The 21,226-nt window shown below is 41.9% G+C and overlaps 1 protein-coding gene across 1 annotated transcript in view; it reads left to right on the top strand.

The window, feature by feature from the left end:
- The first annotated feature begins 1,202 nt into the window (after positions 1 to 1,202).
- Positions 1,203 to 21,226, top strand: part of LOC147684531 (extracellular calcium-sensing receptor-like) — a 53,546-nt gene continuing 33,522 nt past the window's right edge. Inside the window, exon 1 of the mRNA XM_086939692.1 lies at positions 1,203 to 1,399. Coding sequence (XP_086795818.1) covers positions 1,203 to 1,399 — 197 coding nt within the window. The remainder of the gene's footprint in view (positions 1,400 to 21,226) is intronic.

The following is a 21,226-nucleotide window of genomic DNA, read 5'->3' as shown; positions in this document are numbered from 1 at the left end:
CCCACAATGCTTATCCGATCAAGAGTATGGAAAGCAGTCAATTGATTAGGGCGGGGTATAACTTGTTCAAATCCGTGTAATGCAATCATGCAGAATTACCTAAACAATTGTCTACATTACATGGAATTAGACTAGAAAAGTAATTCTGCATCCGGAATTAACTAGAAGAGTATTCCTGCATGTGGAATTAGACTAGAAGAGAAATTCTGCATGCGGAATTAGACTAGAAAAGTAATTCTGCAATCAGAATTAACTAGAAGAGTAATCCAACATGTGGAATTAGACTAGAAGAGAAATTCTGCGTGCGGAATTAGACTAGAGGAGAAATTCTGCATGCGTAATTAGACTAGAAGAGAAATTCTGCATGCAGAATTAGACTAGAAGAGAAATTCTGCATGTGGCATTAGACTAGAAGAGAAATTCTGCATGCGGAATTAGACTAGAAGAGAAATTCTGCATGTGGCATTAGACTAGAAGAGAAATTCTGCATGCGGAATTAGACTAGAAGAGAAATTCTGCATGCGGAATTAGACTAGAAGATTAAGAGTAATTCTGCATTAAGCTCACTTTTCTTAGCACAAAGAAGCCCCCTCGCTTCCAAAATGGACTTGATGAAACATTTTGCACTCAGAAATAGCACTAAATACAGCAAAGCAAAATAACAGCAAAAGAAGCGACTCATGCTCGCTAAATTTGCTCTTGGGGTAATGTTTGCCCCCAACTTACTTCTGACATTTAGCACAAGTTTTTTTTAACACAAAATACACCCACATGTAAAAAATGAAGGTGAGGATGCATCTTGCGCTAAAAAAATAGTTCTAAATGCAAAATAGCACGAAAGGAATCGTGAGCAGCCCTTCGCAATTGTTAAATTTGTTGTCACTATGTTAATTTACCACCCCAAATTACTCATAATTACATAGGCAGGCATCATTATCAGTATTTCTGCACCAAACAGTGATACCGAATTACTCAAATTATTCCTGCATTATTAAAATTACTCCCATGCTTACTAATAATAAGAAAGAACATTTATTGACATTTAAAACAATGTTTCTTTATCAATTATTGACTGTTGCTTTTTGTTTTAGGCCCAGTGTCAGCTACAGACTGCTGAAAAACTACTGATTATGGAAAAGCATAATTGAGTTTCAACATGTTTCATCCTATAAGATGTTCCTGACACGTGTTATTATACTGACATGCATGTGGGAAACTGCATCCACGCCTGCACCACAGACGGACCATCATTCTCTGGGCTTTCTACACCAACCATGGAAAGCTATTACAAGGATGGTGATGTGGCAATCGGGATTTTGGCTGCAGTTCACTTGGAGACTGTTATCCCTTCGACCAACTTCTTGTTCACAGACCCTCCTGCCTCCAGACATTGTCAAAAGTAATTATGCTTCCTTTGTACTGGTGTCTCCTTAACAAGCTGCTGAATGAAATAGGAAGGTTTTGTGTCAAAAAGCTAAGTGAAAAATAGCCGTCATAATATATTTTTTGTCTTGCAAATTCACTTAAAAAACAATAGGTTTCAGGCCTTATATAGTTAGGAATTAGCATTTTCAAAACCTTGCAAATTCACTTAAAAAACCATAGGTTTCAGGCCTTTTATAGTTAGGAATTAGCATTTAAAAAACCATTGAAATTGCTCCTATATAGTTAGTTGTACTAACTATATTTCGCGCACCCGCAATCCACTGCTGATGATGTCACATATTACATCATTCATGACATGGACAGTGACATCACTGTTGACATCACTGATGACATCTCAAATGACATCACTGATGTAATCACTAATGACATCTCATTTGACATCACTGATCACATCACTGATGATATCATTCATGTGATAATACGATGCACCTCTTCACACTCTAATATAACCTTTGATACACCCAGTGTTAAATACAGACTACCATTCTTGAAACCATTGACCCACCAATACCAGTTGCTACATATGCACTCACTGATTCCTAGGTCTACACACACATTCACTCATTCACCCATAGAATCACTCATACATACAGTCACTCATCAATACAACACTATTATATGCACTCATACACCTATACAGACACTCACACACTGCCACTCATCCATGGAGTTACTCAAACACCTAGTCAGTCATGCAAAGAATCAATCACACTTCCATTTCCTCAACTATACAGTTATACACACAACACCTTACTTATTCAAAGATATACTAACACATACTTACTCTCTTATACAATCACTGATACACGTACACAATGATCCATATAGCCACTCGCACATTCACTGGCTCTCATGTATAGTCATTTATATATGCCAACTCTCACATGCACTGTGTTTTACACATGCACTTACTTGCACATGTAGCACTGATATATCCATTCACTGACCAACACACCCATGCACACAGTCAACTGCCCATATAGCTGTTTCCACATGCACTCTTGAACTCATACACCTAGTGAATCAACTCCTCACACATCTATACACAGAGTCACACACCTCCCAGCCACCCACACACACTCAGTCTCCCATTCAAATACTTGGGCAACCAATCAATAACACATATAGCCACTCATATAGCAACACATGCAGCAGCTTACACAACAACAGACATACTGATGCACACATTCAGACAGTTTAGTCACTAACCCACGCATTTAGTAAGACACATTTAATCACTCACTCATACAGTCAGTCACGCACCTACTAAATCCTTCATCCAGACACTTATACATCCACTCATTCTTCAATATGTAAAACATATTTAACCTTTACAGAAACACACAGTCACTGGATGATGTCATCAGTGATGTCATCAGTGATGTCAAATGAGTTGTCATCAGTGATGTCATCAGTGATGTCATTTGAGATGTCATCAGTAATGTCATTTGAGATGTCATCAGTGATGTCATCAGTGATGTCACTGACCATGTCATGAATGATGTAATATGTGACATCATCAGCAGTGGATTGCGGGTGTGCGAAATATAGTTAGTACAACTAACTATATAGGAGCAATTTCAATGGTTTTTTAAATGCTAATTCCTAACTATATAAGGCCTGAAACCTATGGTTTTTTAAGTGAATATATATATATATATATATATATATATATATATATATATATATATGTATATATATATATATATATATATATATATATATATATGTATATATATATATATATATATATATATATATATATTACCTACTGGCTATCGCCAGTAGGTATATATAGTTAGAATTTTTTCCCTATGGGACTTTTGAAAATTCTATGTCTAATAACTTTGGCGTTTGTGGACGGAATCGGCTGAAATTTTCAGGAAAATGGCACATTTTGTTTCTGAGCAGCCCCTGAAAATTTGGTGGGGTTTCGTCAAGGGGGGGCTGAGAAAAAAGGGGGGTCCCAAAACGCGTTTTTTGCATTGAGTTTTCCATAGGGCGGTTGGACTCACTTTTAGCTCGAACGGCTGAATGGATTTGCACGAAACTTGGCAAAATTGTAGGGACTGTTAGCCCGATGTGCCTTTGCTAGGTCTCAATATATGTGCTCCAGTAGTTTTTGAGAAATTAACGTTTAAATCAAGATATATATCTGTAACAGCGCTCCGGGCAGCGATCCGGTCCGCTTACTTTTCGCTTATCGGAACTTTGCGCGCAGAAAGCTGATTGGCTCTCCGGTGTCTGTCAACATTCTAAACAGTCCGGTGCGGCCGCCATCTTGTCTCTCGGTAGGATCGAGAGAGAAGAAGAGGTGAAAAACGAAGGGGGAATTTAATGAAAGGGGGCAAGGTATCCCCCTCTTGACCCCCTAGGAATGTTGTTGGGGTTATTAAAGGGTCCCGTGGGGAAAATAAAAAAAAAATGATTTTTCACGGTAGAAGCGCGGCCGCGAACTGGTAGCGAAACGGGAATTCGCCATTTTGTGCTTCGTAAATAAAATTACTAGTTATAAGTGGGTGCGGGAGACGTATCCTAATCCCCTATGTTTCCTGAGGGTGGGTGAGGAGGCTGATATATGTTGATACATCTCTTCCAGCGGCTGTGCGTGAGCTTTTTTTTTTTTTTTGCTGCGTGACAGTCCGGAGCGGCCGCCATCTTGTCTCTCGGTAGGATCGAGAGAGAAGAAAAGGTGAAAAACTAAGGGGGAATTTAATGAAAGGGGGCAAGGTATCCCCCTCTTGACCCCCTAGGAATGTTGTTGGGGTTATTAAAGGGTCCCGTGGGGAAAATAAAAAAAAAATGATTTTTCACGGTAGAAGCGCTTCACGGGCCGCGAACTGGGCCGCAAACTGGTAGCGAAACGGGAATTCGCCATTTTGTGCTTCGTTAATTAAAGTACTAGGTATAAGGGGGTGCGGGAGACATATCCTAATCCCCTATGTTTCCTGAGGGTGGCTGAGGAGGCTGATATATGTTGATATATCTCTCCCAGCGGCTGCGCCATCTTGCCTTTTTTCGAATGCCACAATTTTGTCGTGCACGGCAGCCATTTTAGATGCCAGGCTGGTTCCAGGCTATCACCTAACCCTGCGGATGTAGTTTATGGCCCCAGCTGTAGAGAATTCAGACATGCCAATCCTCCTGATTCAGGCGTGTGAGTACTGATTTCAGTGCTAGTCTCCCGCCTCCCGATTTCTGCAAGCAAAAACCCGGGGGCATATTACGAACAACTAGCGATAATTTTTGTCTATAACTTGTTTAGAGACAAAAATTATCGCCGCACATCGGCGATTTTTATCGCAGATAAACCTTGCTATTATCGCAGAAAAGTCAGCGATATTCATGTATTATCGACCTAATGCTCTTAGCCATGTTATCCACCTCCCATTGGATAACATGGCTAAGAACTGCTCAGGGCAGGTGTTAGATTTTGGAGATATTCGCGCTTAGCGCGAATATCTCCAAAAGTTGGTAATAGGAGATAGCGATGTTAGGGACTGTTTCCAGTCGCTAACATCTTGGCACGCCACTTTGCATGTCATTAGTGATAAGTATCACTGACATGCAAAGCGGGGCCCAAGATGGTCGCTATCTCCTTTTAGCTGTCACTAACTGGTGTTAGCGACAGCTTGATAATAGGGAAATAATTTTATCTCCGCTTTCATGGTTTTTAAAGCCAAAAAAGCGGAGATAAACCCCCTTGATAATATGCCCCACGATTCCTTGGGGGTTTCAGCTGACAGGGCTTGGTATTGTGTTACATGGTAATTTTTCCATGAAACGTCAGAGGGTCGATGTAGGGGTTCTAGAAGAGGTGATAAACCATTTAAGCCTCATGAACAAGCGCATGGTCTTTTAAAGATTTGTGAAGTACTCGGGGCGGCGGTGTGTGTGTGCCCTCTTTCAGGAGCGGGCGGGGGGGCACTGCCAGCAACTTGCCAGGTCAGGTAGTGTTCAACACGTGCATCACCCTTTCTCTGCCTGCTATTGCGCTCCATGCTTCGGAAAGGTAAGAAAAAGAACGTGCATTTGAGTTTGAAATGTCCGATCCTGCAGCAGCACACTTCCAAAGCCCACACATGACAATAACCCGAATCAATGCCCCATTCACCCGTTTTAAAAAAAATAGATAACACTCCAACAAAGTAAGGTTATAAAACTTTATTAACTACTAACTTTAACAAACGGAACAAAAACTAAAAACATTTAAACATTTCTCCACACAAAAAGCAACAATGGTTAGAAGCGGTCTTTTGTGCGAATAGTCCCAAGGCAGCACAACGTGCAGAGTTCTGGACGGCACCCAGGTGATGTCGCCTGGGTGCCGCACTGGTTTAGGGATCCTACAATGCTGCTCCGAAAATTGGCGTGGGGCGTCCCGGGTGGGGCGGGAGGAGGCCTCGTCAGTAGCGGTCTGTTGTGCGAATAGTCCCAAGGCAGCACAACGTGCAGAGTTCTGGACGGCACCCAGGTGATGTCGCCTGGGTGCCGCACTGGTTTAGGGATCCTACAATGCAGCACAGAAAAACAGCGTGGGGCGTCCCGGGTGGTGCGGGGGGAGGCCTCGTCAGTAGCGGTCTGTGTCCAGTGTCACATGGCTGACACAACATGTACGACAGGCACCCAGGTGATGTCCAGTAAACTGCCGCACTGGTTTTGGTATCCTACAATGCTGCTCCGAAAATTGGCGTGCGGCGGCCCGGGGGGGGGCGTGGGGGAGCCGGCGTGAACGGGCCTCCCCAGGTGGCGGCCATCTAGCTGAGTTGCGCTCGCTCTTGCGGCCACAGCGTCTCGCTCACCATGTTGTTGAGTTGCTCCCACTCTTGCAGTGCAGCGATAGGCGGCTGCCACATGGCTCTTAAAATGGCGGACGGCTCCTCGGTTTTGGGCCTGGTCCACTGAAATGGCCCTGGGACACTTTGGAACTCGGACGCTTGCCTGCTAGGGCTTGGGCTCCATTCTCGAAAAGCGTCCCCTCAGCCGTGAAGATTGTATAAAAGTCTTGGGGGCCCCCGACTCCCGCAGACTTCCGGTGGGGAGCGGCTGCCATGATTGCTCGCGGAATGACCACGACGGAGCCACGAGATGGTGGTGCTCTCATGCTGACGCCAGCTTCAGTCTGAATGATCCAGAAACAAGGTGGGGCTTTCATCGTTTGGGAAAAAAAAATGTTCTAAACCAATGAAAAGTGTTATTTTTAGGTCATATGACCAAGCCTTCCATCTTTAGGAAACCAAAAGTAAAATGAACCAATGAAAAGTTTTATAAACAAGTCACATGACCTGTTATGCGACATAGGGCTACAAAAAGCGTAGAAAATCCGTTGGCACGTGAGGCGGCGTCAGTAGCGGACCGATGTGCGAATAGGCCGAAGGCAGCACAACGCGCCGAGATCCGGATGGCACCGAGGTGGTGTCCAGCAAATTGCCGCACTGGTGTGGCCATCCTACAATGCTGCGCCGAAAGACGGCGTGTCCAGCTGAATTGCGGTCACTGTTGCGGTACAGTGACTCGAACGCGCCGAGATCCGGATGGCGCCGAGGTGGTGTCCAGCAAATTGCCGTACTGGTGTGGCCATCCTACAATGCTGCGCCGAAAGACGGCGTGTTCAGCTGAGTTCCGGTCACTCTTCCGGCACAGTGACTCGAACGCGCTGAGATCCGGATGGCACCGAGGTGGTGTCCAGCAAGTGGCTGCACTGGTGTGGCCATCCTACAATGCTGCGCCGGAAGTCGGCGTGGGGTGCCCCGTTGGCTTATGAGGTGATGTCAGTAGTGGACTGATGTGTGAATAGGTCGGAACCAGCACAAGGCACCAAGATCCGAATGGCAAGTCCTGGATGTTGAGTGCCTCAGTTGAGATTTCTGAGCAGTGCTTGTAGGACTGTCTGAAGCTTATTTGCACCTGCTGCAGCTTCACTAGGTCCGGCGGAACTTTTTGCCTTTTCCTTTCTGCTTCTTTTCCTACAATGCGTTTCTTCTGAAGACACGACCAGGTCCCTGAATGTGTGCAGGGGGACGCTATTGATTGAATGAACGCGCCGAGATCTGGATGGCACCGAGGTGGTGTCCAGCAAATTGCCGCACTGGTGTGGCCATCCTACAATGCTGCGCCGAAAGTCGGCGTGGGGTGCCCCGTTGGTTTATGAGGTGATGTCAGTAGCGGACCGATGTGTGAATAGGTCGGAACCAGCACAAGGCGCCCTGCACTGTTGAGCCTTTTTCAATGTCTGATTTTTGTTGTTTCCCCTCCATCAAAAACAAAACAAAAATACAAGGCGCCAAGATCCGAATGGCAAGTCCTGGATGTTGAGTGCCTCAGTTGAGAGTTCTGAGCAGTGCTTGTAAGACTGTCTGAAGCTTATTTGCACCTGCTGCAGCTTCACTAGGTCCGGCGGAACTTTTTTCCTTTTCCTTTCTGCTTCTTTTCCTACAATGCGTTTCATCTGAAGACACGACCAGGTCCCTGAATGTGTGCAGGGGGACGCTATTGATTGAATGAAAATGGCGGCTTGACACAAAGCTGACTCAAGCGTTACTGTTGGTGCTATACAGACAAAAATTGGTTTTCAGTTTGTACATTCTTCAGGTTTTTTTTTTCCATCCAAGTCTGATTGAGAGTTTGTAGAAAAATGGCTTCAGATTTTCCACATACTACTCTTCAACATTCTTCCTAAATGTAACAATGTGAAACTCACTAGGAGAACGGCTGTTTCTGTTTCCTTTCAAAATGCTGCCACCAATATTTTCTGAATGGAAGACACCATCTTGTAGCATAAAGGGCCGAAAGGGGTTCTGGTCTGGCCGATGGTTGGTGGAGACATTTTGACTATATCTTGGACCTGCCCGGCCTCGCCCAAAATGGCGCCGGTATAAATGGGACTCGTAACTCTTTGCCCGCAAATGTATATCTAGAAAATGTTATTGTAAGTGGCCCTGTCGTATTTTAATTACAAAATGTACGTCCACCGATTCCGCAACTGTTAGACACCTTTGTTCTTGTCACCTAATGGCCCGCTCGTTACGTTCTTCTACAGTGTAAATGTCTCCTCATCATATACGATTTCAGTTTGCTCCGTGGCCGGCCCACGTGGTTATAGGCCCGTATTTGTATACTGACATTTTCACAATAAAGGTTTTTAAAACAAAACACGGTAGTAGTATTTTCATTTGTAAAGTTTTTACTTTTAGTGACTGTTTTCGAATCAGTAAAAGGCAAGTGAAATAAAGCAGTCCAATTACATGACGGATAAAAGGTATAATATGTAGGAACGCAGTAAAGATAAATGGTCAAGGGCAGTTGTGTTTTTCATGTCTGCAACATAAAGTGATCGATAAGAATCTGATAATCAGGCGTATCGGCGACTAAGACAGCAGGCCGAATCTCTTTTACTCAACGGCTCCGTCATGGAAGGAAGAAACGCCCTTTTTCTCGAAAAAGGAATATATTTTACTTGCAAGACAGTTGTAAATTTTCCGGGAAAGTACATTAGCCTGGAATATTATAACATATGTTTGAAAAAAAAATATTGTTCGAAAATAATAAAAAGCGTAATTTTTAGGTCATATGACCAAGCTTTTCATCATTAAATTAACAAAAGTAAAATGAACCAATGAAAAGTTTTATTAACAAGTCACATGACCTGTTATGCTTACGTTACGCGCTGCGCGCCGCGCCTCGGATCACTTCCGGGTGCGCTAACGCGGCGTGTCATAAAACGCATTACGCGACAACGTAGGTCAAGAATATAGTCTAAATGTCTCCACCAACCACCGTTCAGAACACAACCCCTTTCAGCAGTCCAAAAAGTTCTGTTAAATGACAACAGAGGGGACAGGCAACAAGAACCATCAGTCAAAGAGGGGAGGGCAAGTTCTTCTCTTCCGGGTCATGTTGGGGCGCTACCGGAACTGATCGAATTGGTAGTCTACAGTGTTTCTGGATGTTTCAGACTAAAGCTGGCGTCAGCATGAGACCACTACCATCTCGTAGCTCCGTCGTGGCCATTCCACGAGCAATCATGGCAGCCGCTCCCCACCAGAAGCCTGCGGGAGTCGGAGGCCCCCAAGACTTTTGTAGAATCTTCACGGCTGAGGGGACGCTTTTCGAGAATGGGACCCAAGCCCTAGCAGACAAGCGTCCGAGTTCCAAGGTGTCCCAGGGCCATTTTAGTGGACCAGGCCCAAAACCGAAGAGCCGGCCGCCATTTTGAGAGTCCTGTGGCAGCCGCCTATCGCTGCACCGCAAGAGCGGGCGCATCTCAACTACATGGTGAGCGAGACGCTGTAGTCGCAAGAGCGGGCGGAAAACAGCTGAATGGCGGAAGAGGCACAGTGTAGCAAAAGCGGGCGGAATGGCAACTAAAACGATAAAGGGGCGCCCCACTACAGCTTGTCTTCAGGTCAAACGGATTGTGGGACAAGGTCCAGAATTGAAGAGTCATCAAAAGGCAAAAAGTTCCGCCGGACCCCGGGAGCCGGCCGCCTATGTCGGGGGCGATCTCAGGCTACACCAGTGCTATAAGACTTGGGGAGGGTGTCGGAGCCAAGCGTCTTCTCCGAGTCCATGGCCATCACACCGCCCCTCAGGGGCCTCCGTCAAGCTGTTTAGGAAGGTAACATATCACATTGTTTTCTAATGCAGTCAGGTCCACAAACGACACTCACTTACTTTGAGAATAGTGAAGCTGCAGTAGGTGGAAATAAGCTTCAGACAGTGTTACAAGCGCTGCTCAGAACTCTTAACTATGGCACCCAACATCCAGAACTTATGCTATTTGAGAATGGTAGTGACATCGAAGCATCTCAGGGACCAAAACCATTAACGTACTTTCACGTATGAAAATCTTACTTGGGGAGGGGGCAGGAGCGAAGCGCCCCCTCCCAGTCAGCGCCACCACACCGTATGTTGAAAATCTGAAGCCATCGTTCTACAAAGTCAACCAAACATGGATTGAAAAATCTAGAAAAATGTACAAACTGAAAACCAGTTTTGGTCTGCATAGCATCAGTAACAACGCTTGAGTCAGCTTTGTGTCAAGCCGCCATTTTGATTCAACAAAGCACAGGCATTGAAAAAGGCTGAAATTCAGAACTCTAAACTATGGCACCCAACATCCAGGAGCTTGCTATCCGGATCTTGGAGCCTTGTGCTGTTTTCGATCTATTCACACATCGGTCCACTACTGACATCATCTTATAAACCAACGTTATGTAAATAGTTTTTTAATAAAATGTTTTACCCTGTTTCTTTGCTGGTGTGTTGTCTATATTTTTAATATTTGCATAGGGTTTGTCATTATTTTGTGCGGGATGGGTGATGGAGCCGAGCTGTCTTGCAGCCCTCATGGTGTGGAGCTCAGTTCATCTCACTATTTTCGTATTTCTCAAGAAGGGTTGTTCCTAATATTTCTATTTTAGCGAGGTCAAAAAGAGATCCAATTAGTGGCCTACTGATTTTGCTCGATTACTTTTATTTTTTTACACGATTTTTCACTATCTGCAAAGACTAAACAGAGTATTGCGACTTTGTGCTTGTTTGTAAATAGAGAATGATCCAAAGAGAACCAATTCTAAAACAGTAAATGCTTGGACAACAATCAATCAAATGGAGAGACAAGGAGGCACGACGGATTACAACGGGGGTAAAGGCCTGCGTTAACTACCCTTCAGTATCTGCAAAGAGAGAGTACTACTAAGGCAAAAGAGGGGAGGGGGGGGGCAGCGTTCAAAGCACATCAGCGTGCATAAATACGAAAATGTTTTTATCTATCACGTACTTGACATTTTAAAGCTTTTCATATTTGCTATTAAAAAACCAATGAAATTCACAGAAAAAACCATAGGTTATAGTGGATATATAGTTAGGAATTTGCATTTACAAAACCTTGAAAATTCAATGAAAAAACCATAGGTTATAGGCCATATATAGTTAGGAATTAGCATTTACAAAACCTTATTTTACTCGCATAAAACCATTGAAATTCCATATATAGTTAGCTAACTATAAGCGCTAACTATATATCGCGCACCCGCAATCCACTGCTGATGATGTCACATATTACATCATTCATGACATGGTCAGTGACATCACTGATGACATCACTGATGACATCTCAAATGACATCACTGATGACAACTCAAATGATATCAATGATGACATCTCAAATGACATCACTGATGACATTACTGATGACAACTCAAATGACATCACTGATGACATCTCATTTGTCATCACTGATCACATCACTCATGTGATAATACAATGAACCTCTTCAGACTCTAATATAACCTTACATACACTCAGTATAAACAGACACTCACAGACTGTCACTCATCCATGGAGTTACTCACACACCTAGTCAGTCATGCAAAGAATCAATCACACCTCCATTTCCTCAACTATACAGTTATACACATCTTACTTATTCAAACATATAATAACACATATTTACTCTCTTATATAATCCCTGATACAAGCTCACAGTGATCGATACAGCCACTCACACATTCACTGGCTCTTATGTTCAGTTATTTATATATCTCAACTCTCACATGTATTGTGTTTTACATACGTACTTACTTGCACATGTAGCAATGAGAAATCCATTCACTCACCAACACACCCATGCACAGTCAACCGCCCATATAGCTGTTTCCACATGCACTCTTGAACTCATACTCCTAGTGAATCAACTGCTTACACATCTATGCACAGAGTCACGCACCTCCCAGCCACCCACACACACACTCAGCCTCCCATTCAAATATTTGGGCAACCAATCAATAACCCATATGGCCACTCTTATAGCTACTGATCAACACATGCAGCAGCTTACACAACATCAAACATACTGATGCACGAATTAAGACAGTTTAGTCACTAACCCATGTACTCAGTGAGACACATTTAATCACTCACTCATACAGTCAGTCATGCACCTACTAAATTCTTCATCCAGACACTTATACATCCACTCATTCTTCAATATGTGAAACATATTTAAACTTTACAGACACATACAATCACTGGATGTTGTGATCAGTGATGTCATCAGTGATGTCACTGACCATGTCATGAATGATGTAATATGTGACATCATCAGCAGTGGATTGCGGGTGCGCGATATATAGTTAGCGCTTATAGTTAGCTAACTATATATGGAATTTCAATGGTTTTATGCGAGTAAAATAAGGTTTTGTAAATGCTAATTCCTAACTATATATGGCCTATAACCTATGGTTTTTTCATTGAATTTTCAAGGTTTTGTAAATGCAAATTCCTAACTATATATCCACTATAACCTATGGTTTTTTCTGTGAATATATATATATATATATTACCTATATATAGTTAGGATTAGCTACCGTAGGAAATCCGCAGCATTCTAATGGGAATAACTTTGGCGCCGGTTGAGGAATTTGCGTGTAATTTTACTAAATTTTGGCAAGCTCCGCTGCGCTCCTTCCCTTTCAAGGGGATTCGTGAAGTGGGGGCTGAGAAAAAAGGGGGGTCCCAAAATGTGTTTTCCCCATGTTAATTTCCATATGACGGTCTGACAAGTCTACAGCCCGAACCGCTGAACGGAATTACACCAAACTTGGCAAAATTGTAGGGACTGGTACGCAGATGTGCCTTTGCTATGTTTGGTGAAAATTGTTCCAGTGGTTTTTATGAAAATTAACTTCAAAAACACATATATATATCTGGGCGGAGCCTAACCACACATCTCATCATAAGATCTGATTGGCTGTCAGCACTTCATCCAAGAAGTGTTGGCAGCCATCTTGGGACCAATATACATGATAGCACCTCATTAAAAATCATTGTAGTTAATAGAGGGTTTTAGGACTTTAGTTACATTATAAATCATTTGTTGATGGTACCATACTCATTTTAGGAATTGTGGTGTGTTCTATGGTGATTTTACCATGTGAAAAAGCCTTCTGCTGGGATTTCATGAATCATGCTTTTCCCACAGTGGTTTGGAAGGGGATCTATAAGCTAAACTGAAAGCATACTTTCTGTAAATTCACATTACGGTATCTTTCTCAGTCATGTGAGAATGAAGTCTGACATTCTCAGTAAAACATGTACATCCAACAAGGACAGAGACTGTCAGTTGATTCCTTTGTGTTCTACTGCAGCCTCCTAGAGTGTTCTAAAGAACAACTAGAGCGCTAACAGTCCTACATATTATAAAGGTATGGCACACCTGAAGCCATCTTGATTGGAATAAAGTGGTAACTCTTAAAACATTTAATTTAAAAAGGAACAAAATGAAGGGGTATATTTTGCCATAGAAAGTATGATTAGTGCTGCAGAAAAAAAAATTAGGGCACATTTTGAGCGACTTCTCAAATCCTCTTCTATTTCATTAAAAAATTCTGACATGCAGTCTCCCAAGATGGCCACCAGAGACAAAAGAGCCCAAATGTAGCCCAAATATCACCCAGATGTAGCCAAAGTATAGCCCAATGACAGAATGGCCCAGAGTGTTCTAAAGAACAACTAAAGCACCAACAGTCCTACTTATTACAAAGGTATGGCACACCTGAAGCCATCTTGATTGGAATAAAGTGGTAACTCTTAAAACATTTAATTTAGTAAGGAACAAAATGAGGGGGTATATTTTGCCATAGAAACTATGATTAGTGCTGCAGAAAGAAAAATTAGGGCACAATTTGAGTGACTTCTCAAATCCTCTTCAATTTCATTAAAACATTCTGACATGCAGTCTCCCAAGATGGCCACCAGAGACAAAAGAGCCCAAATATAGCCCAAATATCACCCAGATGTAGCCCAAGTATAGCCCAATGACAGAATGTCCCAGAGTGTTCTAAAGAACAACTAGCGCGCTAACAGTCTTACCTATGACACATTTTTTGGCACACCAGAAGCCATCTTGATTGGAATGAAGTGGTAAGTCTTAAAACATTTAATTTAAAAAGGAACAAAATGAGGGGGTTCATTTTGCCATAGAAAGTATGATTAGTGCTTCAGAAAGAAAAATTAGGGCACATTTTGAGTGACTTCTCAAATCCTCTTCTACTTCATTAAAAAAATTCTGACATGCAGACTGAAACATGCACTTTGAATACCAGCAGCAGACTTCCCTGGTGAGCAGTATCTTCACTACAGTGATCTAATGAGCAACTAGAGTGCTAACATTCAGAATTTATGGCAAATGTGTGACACATCTGAATGCCTTCTTGATGGAACCAAAGTAAACAAGCATGAAAATGCAATAGATCTCGCCCTCGTTTAAGTTAAAGCCATTCTGTTTTGTAATGAGGTGGCTTTTTAGCTTTGCTTTTATTAGTGTTTTTAAAACTTTCATGTAAATAACATGCATATGTATGCATATATGTATATGTATGCATGCATTTATATTTGTATTTATATAGATATGCAGATTATATATGTTTATATTTGTATGTATGTATATATATATACACATACATATATATAAATGCATATGCATATATATATATATGTGTATATGTGTGCGTGTAGAGAGAGGTAGAGGTAGAGAGGTAGAGGTAGAGAGGTAGAGACTAGTAGAGAGAGAAGTAGAGAGAGGTAGAGAGTTAGAGAGTAGAAAGTGAGTAATAGAGAGTTGAGAGTGAGTAGTAGAGAGTAGTAGAGAGCAGTAAAGAGAGTAGCAGAGAGTGAGTAGTAGAGAGTAGTAGAGTGAATAGTAGAGTGAGTAGTAGAGAGTAGTAGAGAGTGAGTAGTAGAGAGTGAGTAGTAGAGAGTGAGTAGAGAGTAAGTAGTAGAGTGAGTAGTAGAGAGCAGTAGAGAGTGAGTAGTAGAGAGTAGTAAAGAGTGAGTAGTAAAGAATAGTAGAGAGTGAGTAATAGAGAGTGAGTAGTAGAGAGTAGTAGAGAGTGAGTAGCAGAGATAGTAGAGAGTGAGTAGTAGAGTGAGTAGTAGAGAGTGAGTAGTAGAGAGTAGTAGAGAGAGAGTAGTAGAGAGTGAGTAGTAGAGAGTAGTAGAGAGTGAGAAGTAGGGAGTGAGTAATAGAGAGAGAGTAGTAGAGTAGTAGAGAATGAGTAGTAGGGAGTGAGTATTAGAGAGTAGTGGAGTAGTAGAGAGTAAGTGGTAGAGAGTAGTGGAGAATATTCCAAAGTTTGGCACAGCACCACTTGCACAATAAGTCCAATCAAATCATATCACTTAGAGTCCTTATTGAAGCGCTGAATCTTGGTGAATATTCAAATGCTTTTTTTTCCTTAAGTTTATGTACTACAGCCCGCTGACGCGTTTCGTTCTGTACAACAGAACTTCTTCAGGGCGTTCCTATTTCCTTCAAGTTATGTTGGTATCCTGTTGTCATATAACTAGATATTTCTTCCCCCTGGCGCAATCTGGAGGCTCCTGGTGGGCTAGTTGGCCCCAGGGACCCACAGTATGCAAGGGGAATTAGTTCCCCCTCTGCAAACGCGCCAGTGGCCTGCGTTGCAGAGAGGTATAAAAAGAGGCATAGCCTCATTACACCTCTGCAATGCAGCCCCCTGGCGCATACTGGAGATTCCAGGTGGGCTAGTTGGCCCCCAGGGGCCCCCAGTATGCAAGGGGAATTTGTTCCCCCTCTTCAAACATGCACGGGGGCTGCGTTGCGGAGAGGTGTAAAAAGGGGCGTGGCTTCATTACACCTCTCTGCAATGCAGTCCCCTGGCGCATACTGGAGACTCCTGGTGGGCTTTCAGGTCTTATATAGTTAGGAATTAGCATTAAAAAAACCTTTGAAATTCACTGAAAAAAACAGAGGTTTCAGGCCTTATATAGTTAGGAATTAGCCTTTAAAAAACCTTGCAAATTCACTGAAAAAACCATAGGTTTCATGCCTTATATAGTTAGGAATTAGCATTTAAAAAACCTTTGAAATTCACTGAAAAAACCATAGGTTTCAGGCCTTATATAGTTAGGAATAAGCATTTAAAAAACCTTTCAAATTCACTCAAAAAACTATAAGTTTTAGGGGTGTTAGAGTTAGCTGGACATTTCACTCATACAAAACCATTGAAATTGCTCCTATATAGGTAGTTGTACTAACTATATTTCGCGCACCCACAATCCACTGCTGATGATGTGACATATTACATCATTCATGACATGGTCAGTGACATCACTGATGACATCTCAAATGACATCACTGATGACATCACTGATGATATCATCCACGTGACAATCACATACACCTTTTCATACACTAGTAAAATCTTTCATTACTCTTTGTAAAATACAGAGTATCATATTTGAATCCATTGACACAGCAATACAAGTATCTAAAAACCCACTCAGTGATTCCTAGATGTATACACACATCTAATCACTTACCTGTAGATTCAATCATACATGCTGTCAATGAAAAATAGAACACTATGAAAAATACTTATACACCTATATTGTCATTACACACCAGCACACAACCTATTAAAATATGAAGTTATCCTACTCACTTATGCAAACAATGGATCATACCTACATACTTACTTAGCTACACACTAATACAAACATCACTTCATCTATTCATTTACATTAAGCATGGGCAAATTTTGCGAATCTCGCGTTCGCGAATTTTGCGATTTGCGAACTCGCAATCCGCAAAATCCGCGAATTCTCGCGAATTTGCGGATTTTTTTTGTGTTCGCGCGGGTTTCTGCCAGTTCGCGAGGGTTTTGTACAATTTCGCAAACGCGAACTTACCTGTCGGGTCGCAAGTTTTGCGAACTTGTTGTTTCTACGTGTCCAGCCTGTTTGGGACACTCTTCTTCATCACTGCCACTCTCTGTCACCACTGCCACTCTCTGACTACTCATGCCACCCTCTGGCCTACCCATGCCACCCTCTGTTTCATCACAGCACCCTCTGGTTGTCCAGTGTACATTATTGTGGCAAAGCAAAGCACACCTTCCCTGCCTCAAGTCATCCTGAATTTATTTGGGGCTGATTAATGTGTCACATAATATTTTTTTAGCTGGCACCTGCTTCCTTAGTGCTTCCTGATTAGTGATCTTTTGCACTTGCTAAGTGCTTTCATTGTTGCAAAATTAGTTACAACACCTGCCCTGCCCCAACTGACAATAATGAATTAGGGGCTTATTAATGTGTCACTGGATTTGAACTTCCAGCCTGGCTCCTGCTTGTCTGCCTTAGCTGTAATTCAGGACCTTTGTGTAACTATTCTGAGGGTCAGAGCAGGGTCACATAATAGTTGCAAGTAGGCAACTGAACTCTGGAGGGGCCCCTCAGGAAGCACTACAGGAAATGGCTACTAATGATGAGCTTGAACTTTTGAACCTGGTAAGTAGTTTCAGTTTTGCTAAGATCGTATTTCTGCAATTTAGCGCTTATTCGCGGGGCGCGAAGTTGAACTGGGAAGCCGCGAACTCACGCGAACAGTGCGAGCAAGCCATAAAATCCGCTGCTCGCGGATTTGCGGATTTTGCGGGAAATTCGCGAATCTCGCGGATTGCGAATTTACCGAAAATCCGCAAAATCCGCGAGCGGAACGGATTTTCCGCCCATACTTAATTTACATAGTAAGTCATACTTACTGTATTATAAAATCCTTATTACAAGTATACAGTCATCCATATAGTCACTTACAGAATCATTGAGTCTTATGAATACTTATTTATATACTAAAACTGACATATAAACTGACATATACACTGCCTTTTATTTTTCTACTTTGTTGGACATGCACCAAAGAGAAATATATTTGGTCATCACCACTCCCATAAAGATATTCACTCACCCAAACAACTATTATAACATGTAGTTTTAACTTCATATATCTACTGAATCAACTATTCACACATCTTTGGGCACTCATCTCAAGATCCTTAGAGTGTGGGAGGTAGCCAAACCAAGAGCAGGGTGTTTTGCTAATACAGAAACACTCACACTTGTAACCTACAAGGCCTGCTACGTGACCATTTGTATCCGCTAGCAATCTAGGAAAGTCACAAGGAATTTGAACAAGATGTAGGCTGCATTCTATCAGTCACACTATGTGTGTGTACAATGGGCCAGAAAGGAAGAGTGCTAGCAGTAGCCAGAGGAGGAGTCAGAGTCACTTCACCTCAGTGTCAGCTGACAGGAGCCAAAGAGAAAGGATGGCAGGGGTATTGTCCTCCCCAACCTGACAGAGTTAACTCTCTCCCCATCTCTAAATCAGGCCATTATCTTGTCTTCCTTCTGTGATGAGATAACATTGAAGCCTCTCAATTATAGGTTGTTGGTGACTTCACATGGAGGCCTGTGCAATTGTTTCTATTTTGATAAGATCATTCTAAATCAGATGATACATTGTCCCTGGATTGCAACATTTCCAACTCTGGCCGTTGCTGTTACAAACAATTGTTTTCAGATGATTAGTCTGATTTGATAATTGAACTGAACTAGAATGTATATTTCCAGAATGCGCTGATTTGCTGCTTTTAGTAATCCTATATCTGGACCGGGTGTATTCCCACAGCTTTGAGAGTAAGAGTGAGTACATAGCTTTAGAAGAGTAAATGGCTTCTACTAGTTTTGCAAATGTTCTGATCATCTGTATCATTGGCCACTTCTACAGGTTAGAGTAAAGGAGTAGGAGCATGTGTGGGGCAAAAGCCAGCTCCATAAATTGGCTCCCAAGTTTCTGTGTCTTGGCCCATGTTGCAATGAAGTGGCATTCTGTGCCATGCCTGTAAAACAACTTGGAAACTTTCAAACATTTAGGACCTCTATATCTATAAGTAGTGGTGTGTGTAACTTGCATAATTTGCTGTTGTGTAATTACATGGAATTACAGTACAATTACACGAAGGAGCAAAATCCAGCATTTAGAGCTACTGTGTTAGTACAAAATGCACCCTTGGATCCAAACTGGACCAAGGGTGCATTCTGTGCTAACAAAATAGTGCTAAAGGCAACATAACAGGAACATCAGAAGCCAGCAGGTGCTCACTCTCACTTAATTTGTTGTTAGTTTGCTCCTGCAGTTGAATTATTGCCCCCGATTTCTTTTAATTATGGAATCAGGTTAAATTGTGTAATTTGCATACATTTTACATCACAAGAATATTGTAAAATTACCAAAAGTACTCCGATTACTCCGGTGCAATTACAATTTTGCCCAGGCTACCTATAAGTTAGTGCTTGCATATAAGCCAGTTCTTGCACTAAGGGGCTCATGTTGCAAAATCGCAGGGTTTCTGACCACAAAAGTACTTATAGTTATGAATAAAACCTCTTTTATGATTTGGAAAATTCTTTTGACTCGTAAACAGACTTTTGTGGATGGTTCTAAATTGCAGATAGAATGGGACATGAAAGTTGTTTTCCCCTCTCTTTTCGATATCTGAAAGGAACTTAACATATTGATAGTATACAACTGCAATTGCTTTCACAAATCAATAATGAGCTAAAGACCCTAGAGTTGGGGAGATACCTAATTTGCAAAGGTGAAGGGGCCCCTTAGGAGCCCTTTCCTTTTGGAAATCAGGGTGGCAACCTCAGGGGGCTGAAGTATATCAAAATTGAAAATGTTTGTAGAAGAAGCACTTGCTCTTAAAGGAACACGGGCTGCTTTAAAAAAAGAGTTTTGCATTCTGGAATCCAGTCATAAGAAATGGGGGGGTTGCTCTCCCTTGCAGACCGAGTTAAGTTTGTTTGATGAGTAGTACAAAGGTATCTAACTCAATAGTATCCACAGGATAACAGTCTTGATTCAAAAAAGTAAACGAATTAATGGACGAAAAGAGAGAACACAAAGAGCATAAATTATATTATGAAAAGATTTTTACTGCAACAAAATTGGGGAGATAAATACAGACAAACTAATTAGAGCAAAAAGTCATGAACAGAGGTAAACAATATTTTTTCACTACAGTTCATAACTTAAAAACATCAACTCCAATTGGTAAACCACGCAACTTAGATTAGTTAATAAACATGGTTGTGAGTTAGTGTCAAAAAAGCAATAAAGGAGATGATGGAATGTCGACGTTTCGGTCTAGAGGGCAGTCGTCAAATAGACCATCATCAGGACGATATTTTTCTATGCTGAAGAGACTCCCTGGAATTTCCAACAGAATGCCGAGTAGAATCAAAAAACGGCAAGAAACGTGGGGCGCAGTGTCAACCACGAATAAAATCTTGGATATTAAAGAATCAGGCCACATCTATTGACCTCGCTTCAGATTTTATTCGTGGTTGACACTGCGCCCCACGTTTCTTGCTGTTTTTTTATTCTACTCGGCATTCTGTTGGAAATTCCAGGGAGTCTCTTCAGCATAGAAAAATATCATCCTGATGATGGTCTATTTGACAACTGCCCTCTAGACCGAAACGTCGACATTCCATCATCTCCTTTATTGCTGTTTTGACACTAACTCACAACCATGTTTATTAACTAATCTAGGTTGCGTGGTTTACCAATTGGAGTTGATGTTTTTAAGTTATGAACTGTAGTGAAAAAATATTGTTTACCTCTGTTCATGACTTTTTGCTCTAATTAGTTTGTCTGTATTTATCTCCCCAATTTTGTTGCAGTAAAAATCTTTTCATAATATAATTTATGCTCTTTGTGTTCTCTCTTTTCCTTCCATTAATTCATTTACTTTTTTACATCAAGACTGTTATCCTGTGGATACTATTGAGTTGGGTACCTTTGTACTACTCATCAAACAAACTTAACTTTTTCTGAATAAGTCCCTTGTAGCACACTCTGACTTTAATTACACAGCGCCCAAGCCTACAAGGGTTGATTGGGTTTCCCCTG

The sequence above is a fragment of the Lissotriton vulgaris genome, chromosome 10 (genome assembly GCF_964263255.1).
Source record: "Lissotriton vulgaris chromosome 10, aLisVul1.2, whole genome shotgun sequence".
Lineage (NCBI taxonomy): Eukaryota > Metazoa > Chordata > Amphibia > Caudata > Salamandridae > Lissotriton > Lissotriton vulgaris.
The sequence above is the reverse complement of the archived record's forward strand: the minus strand, read 5'-3'. Positions and strand labels throughout refer to the sequence as shown.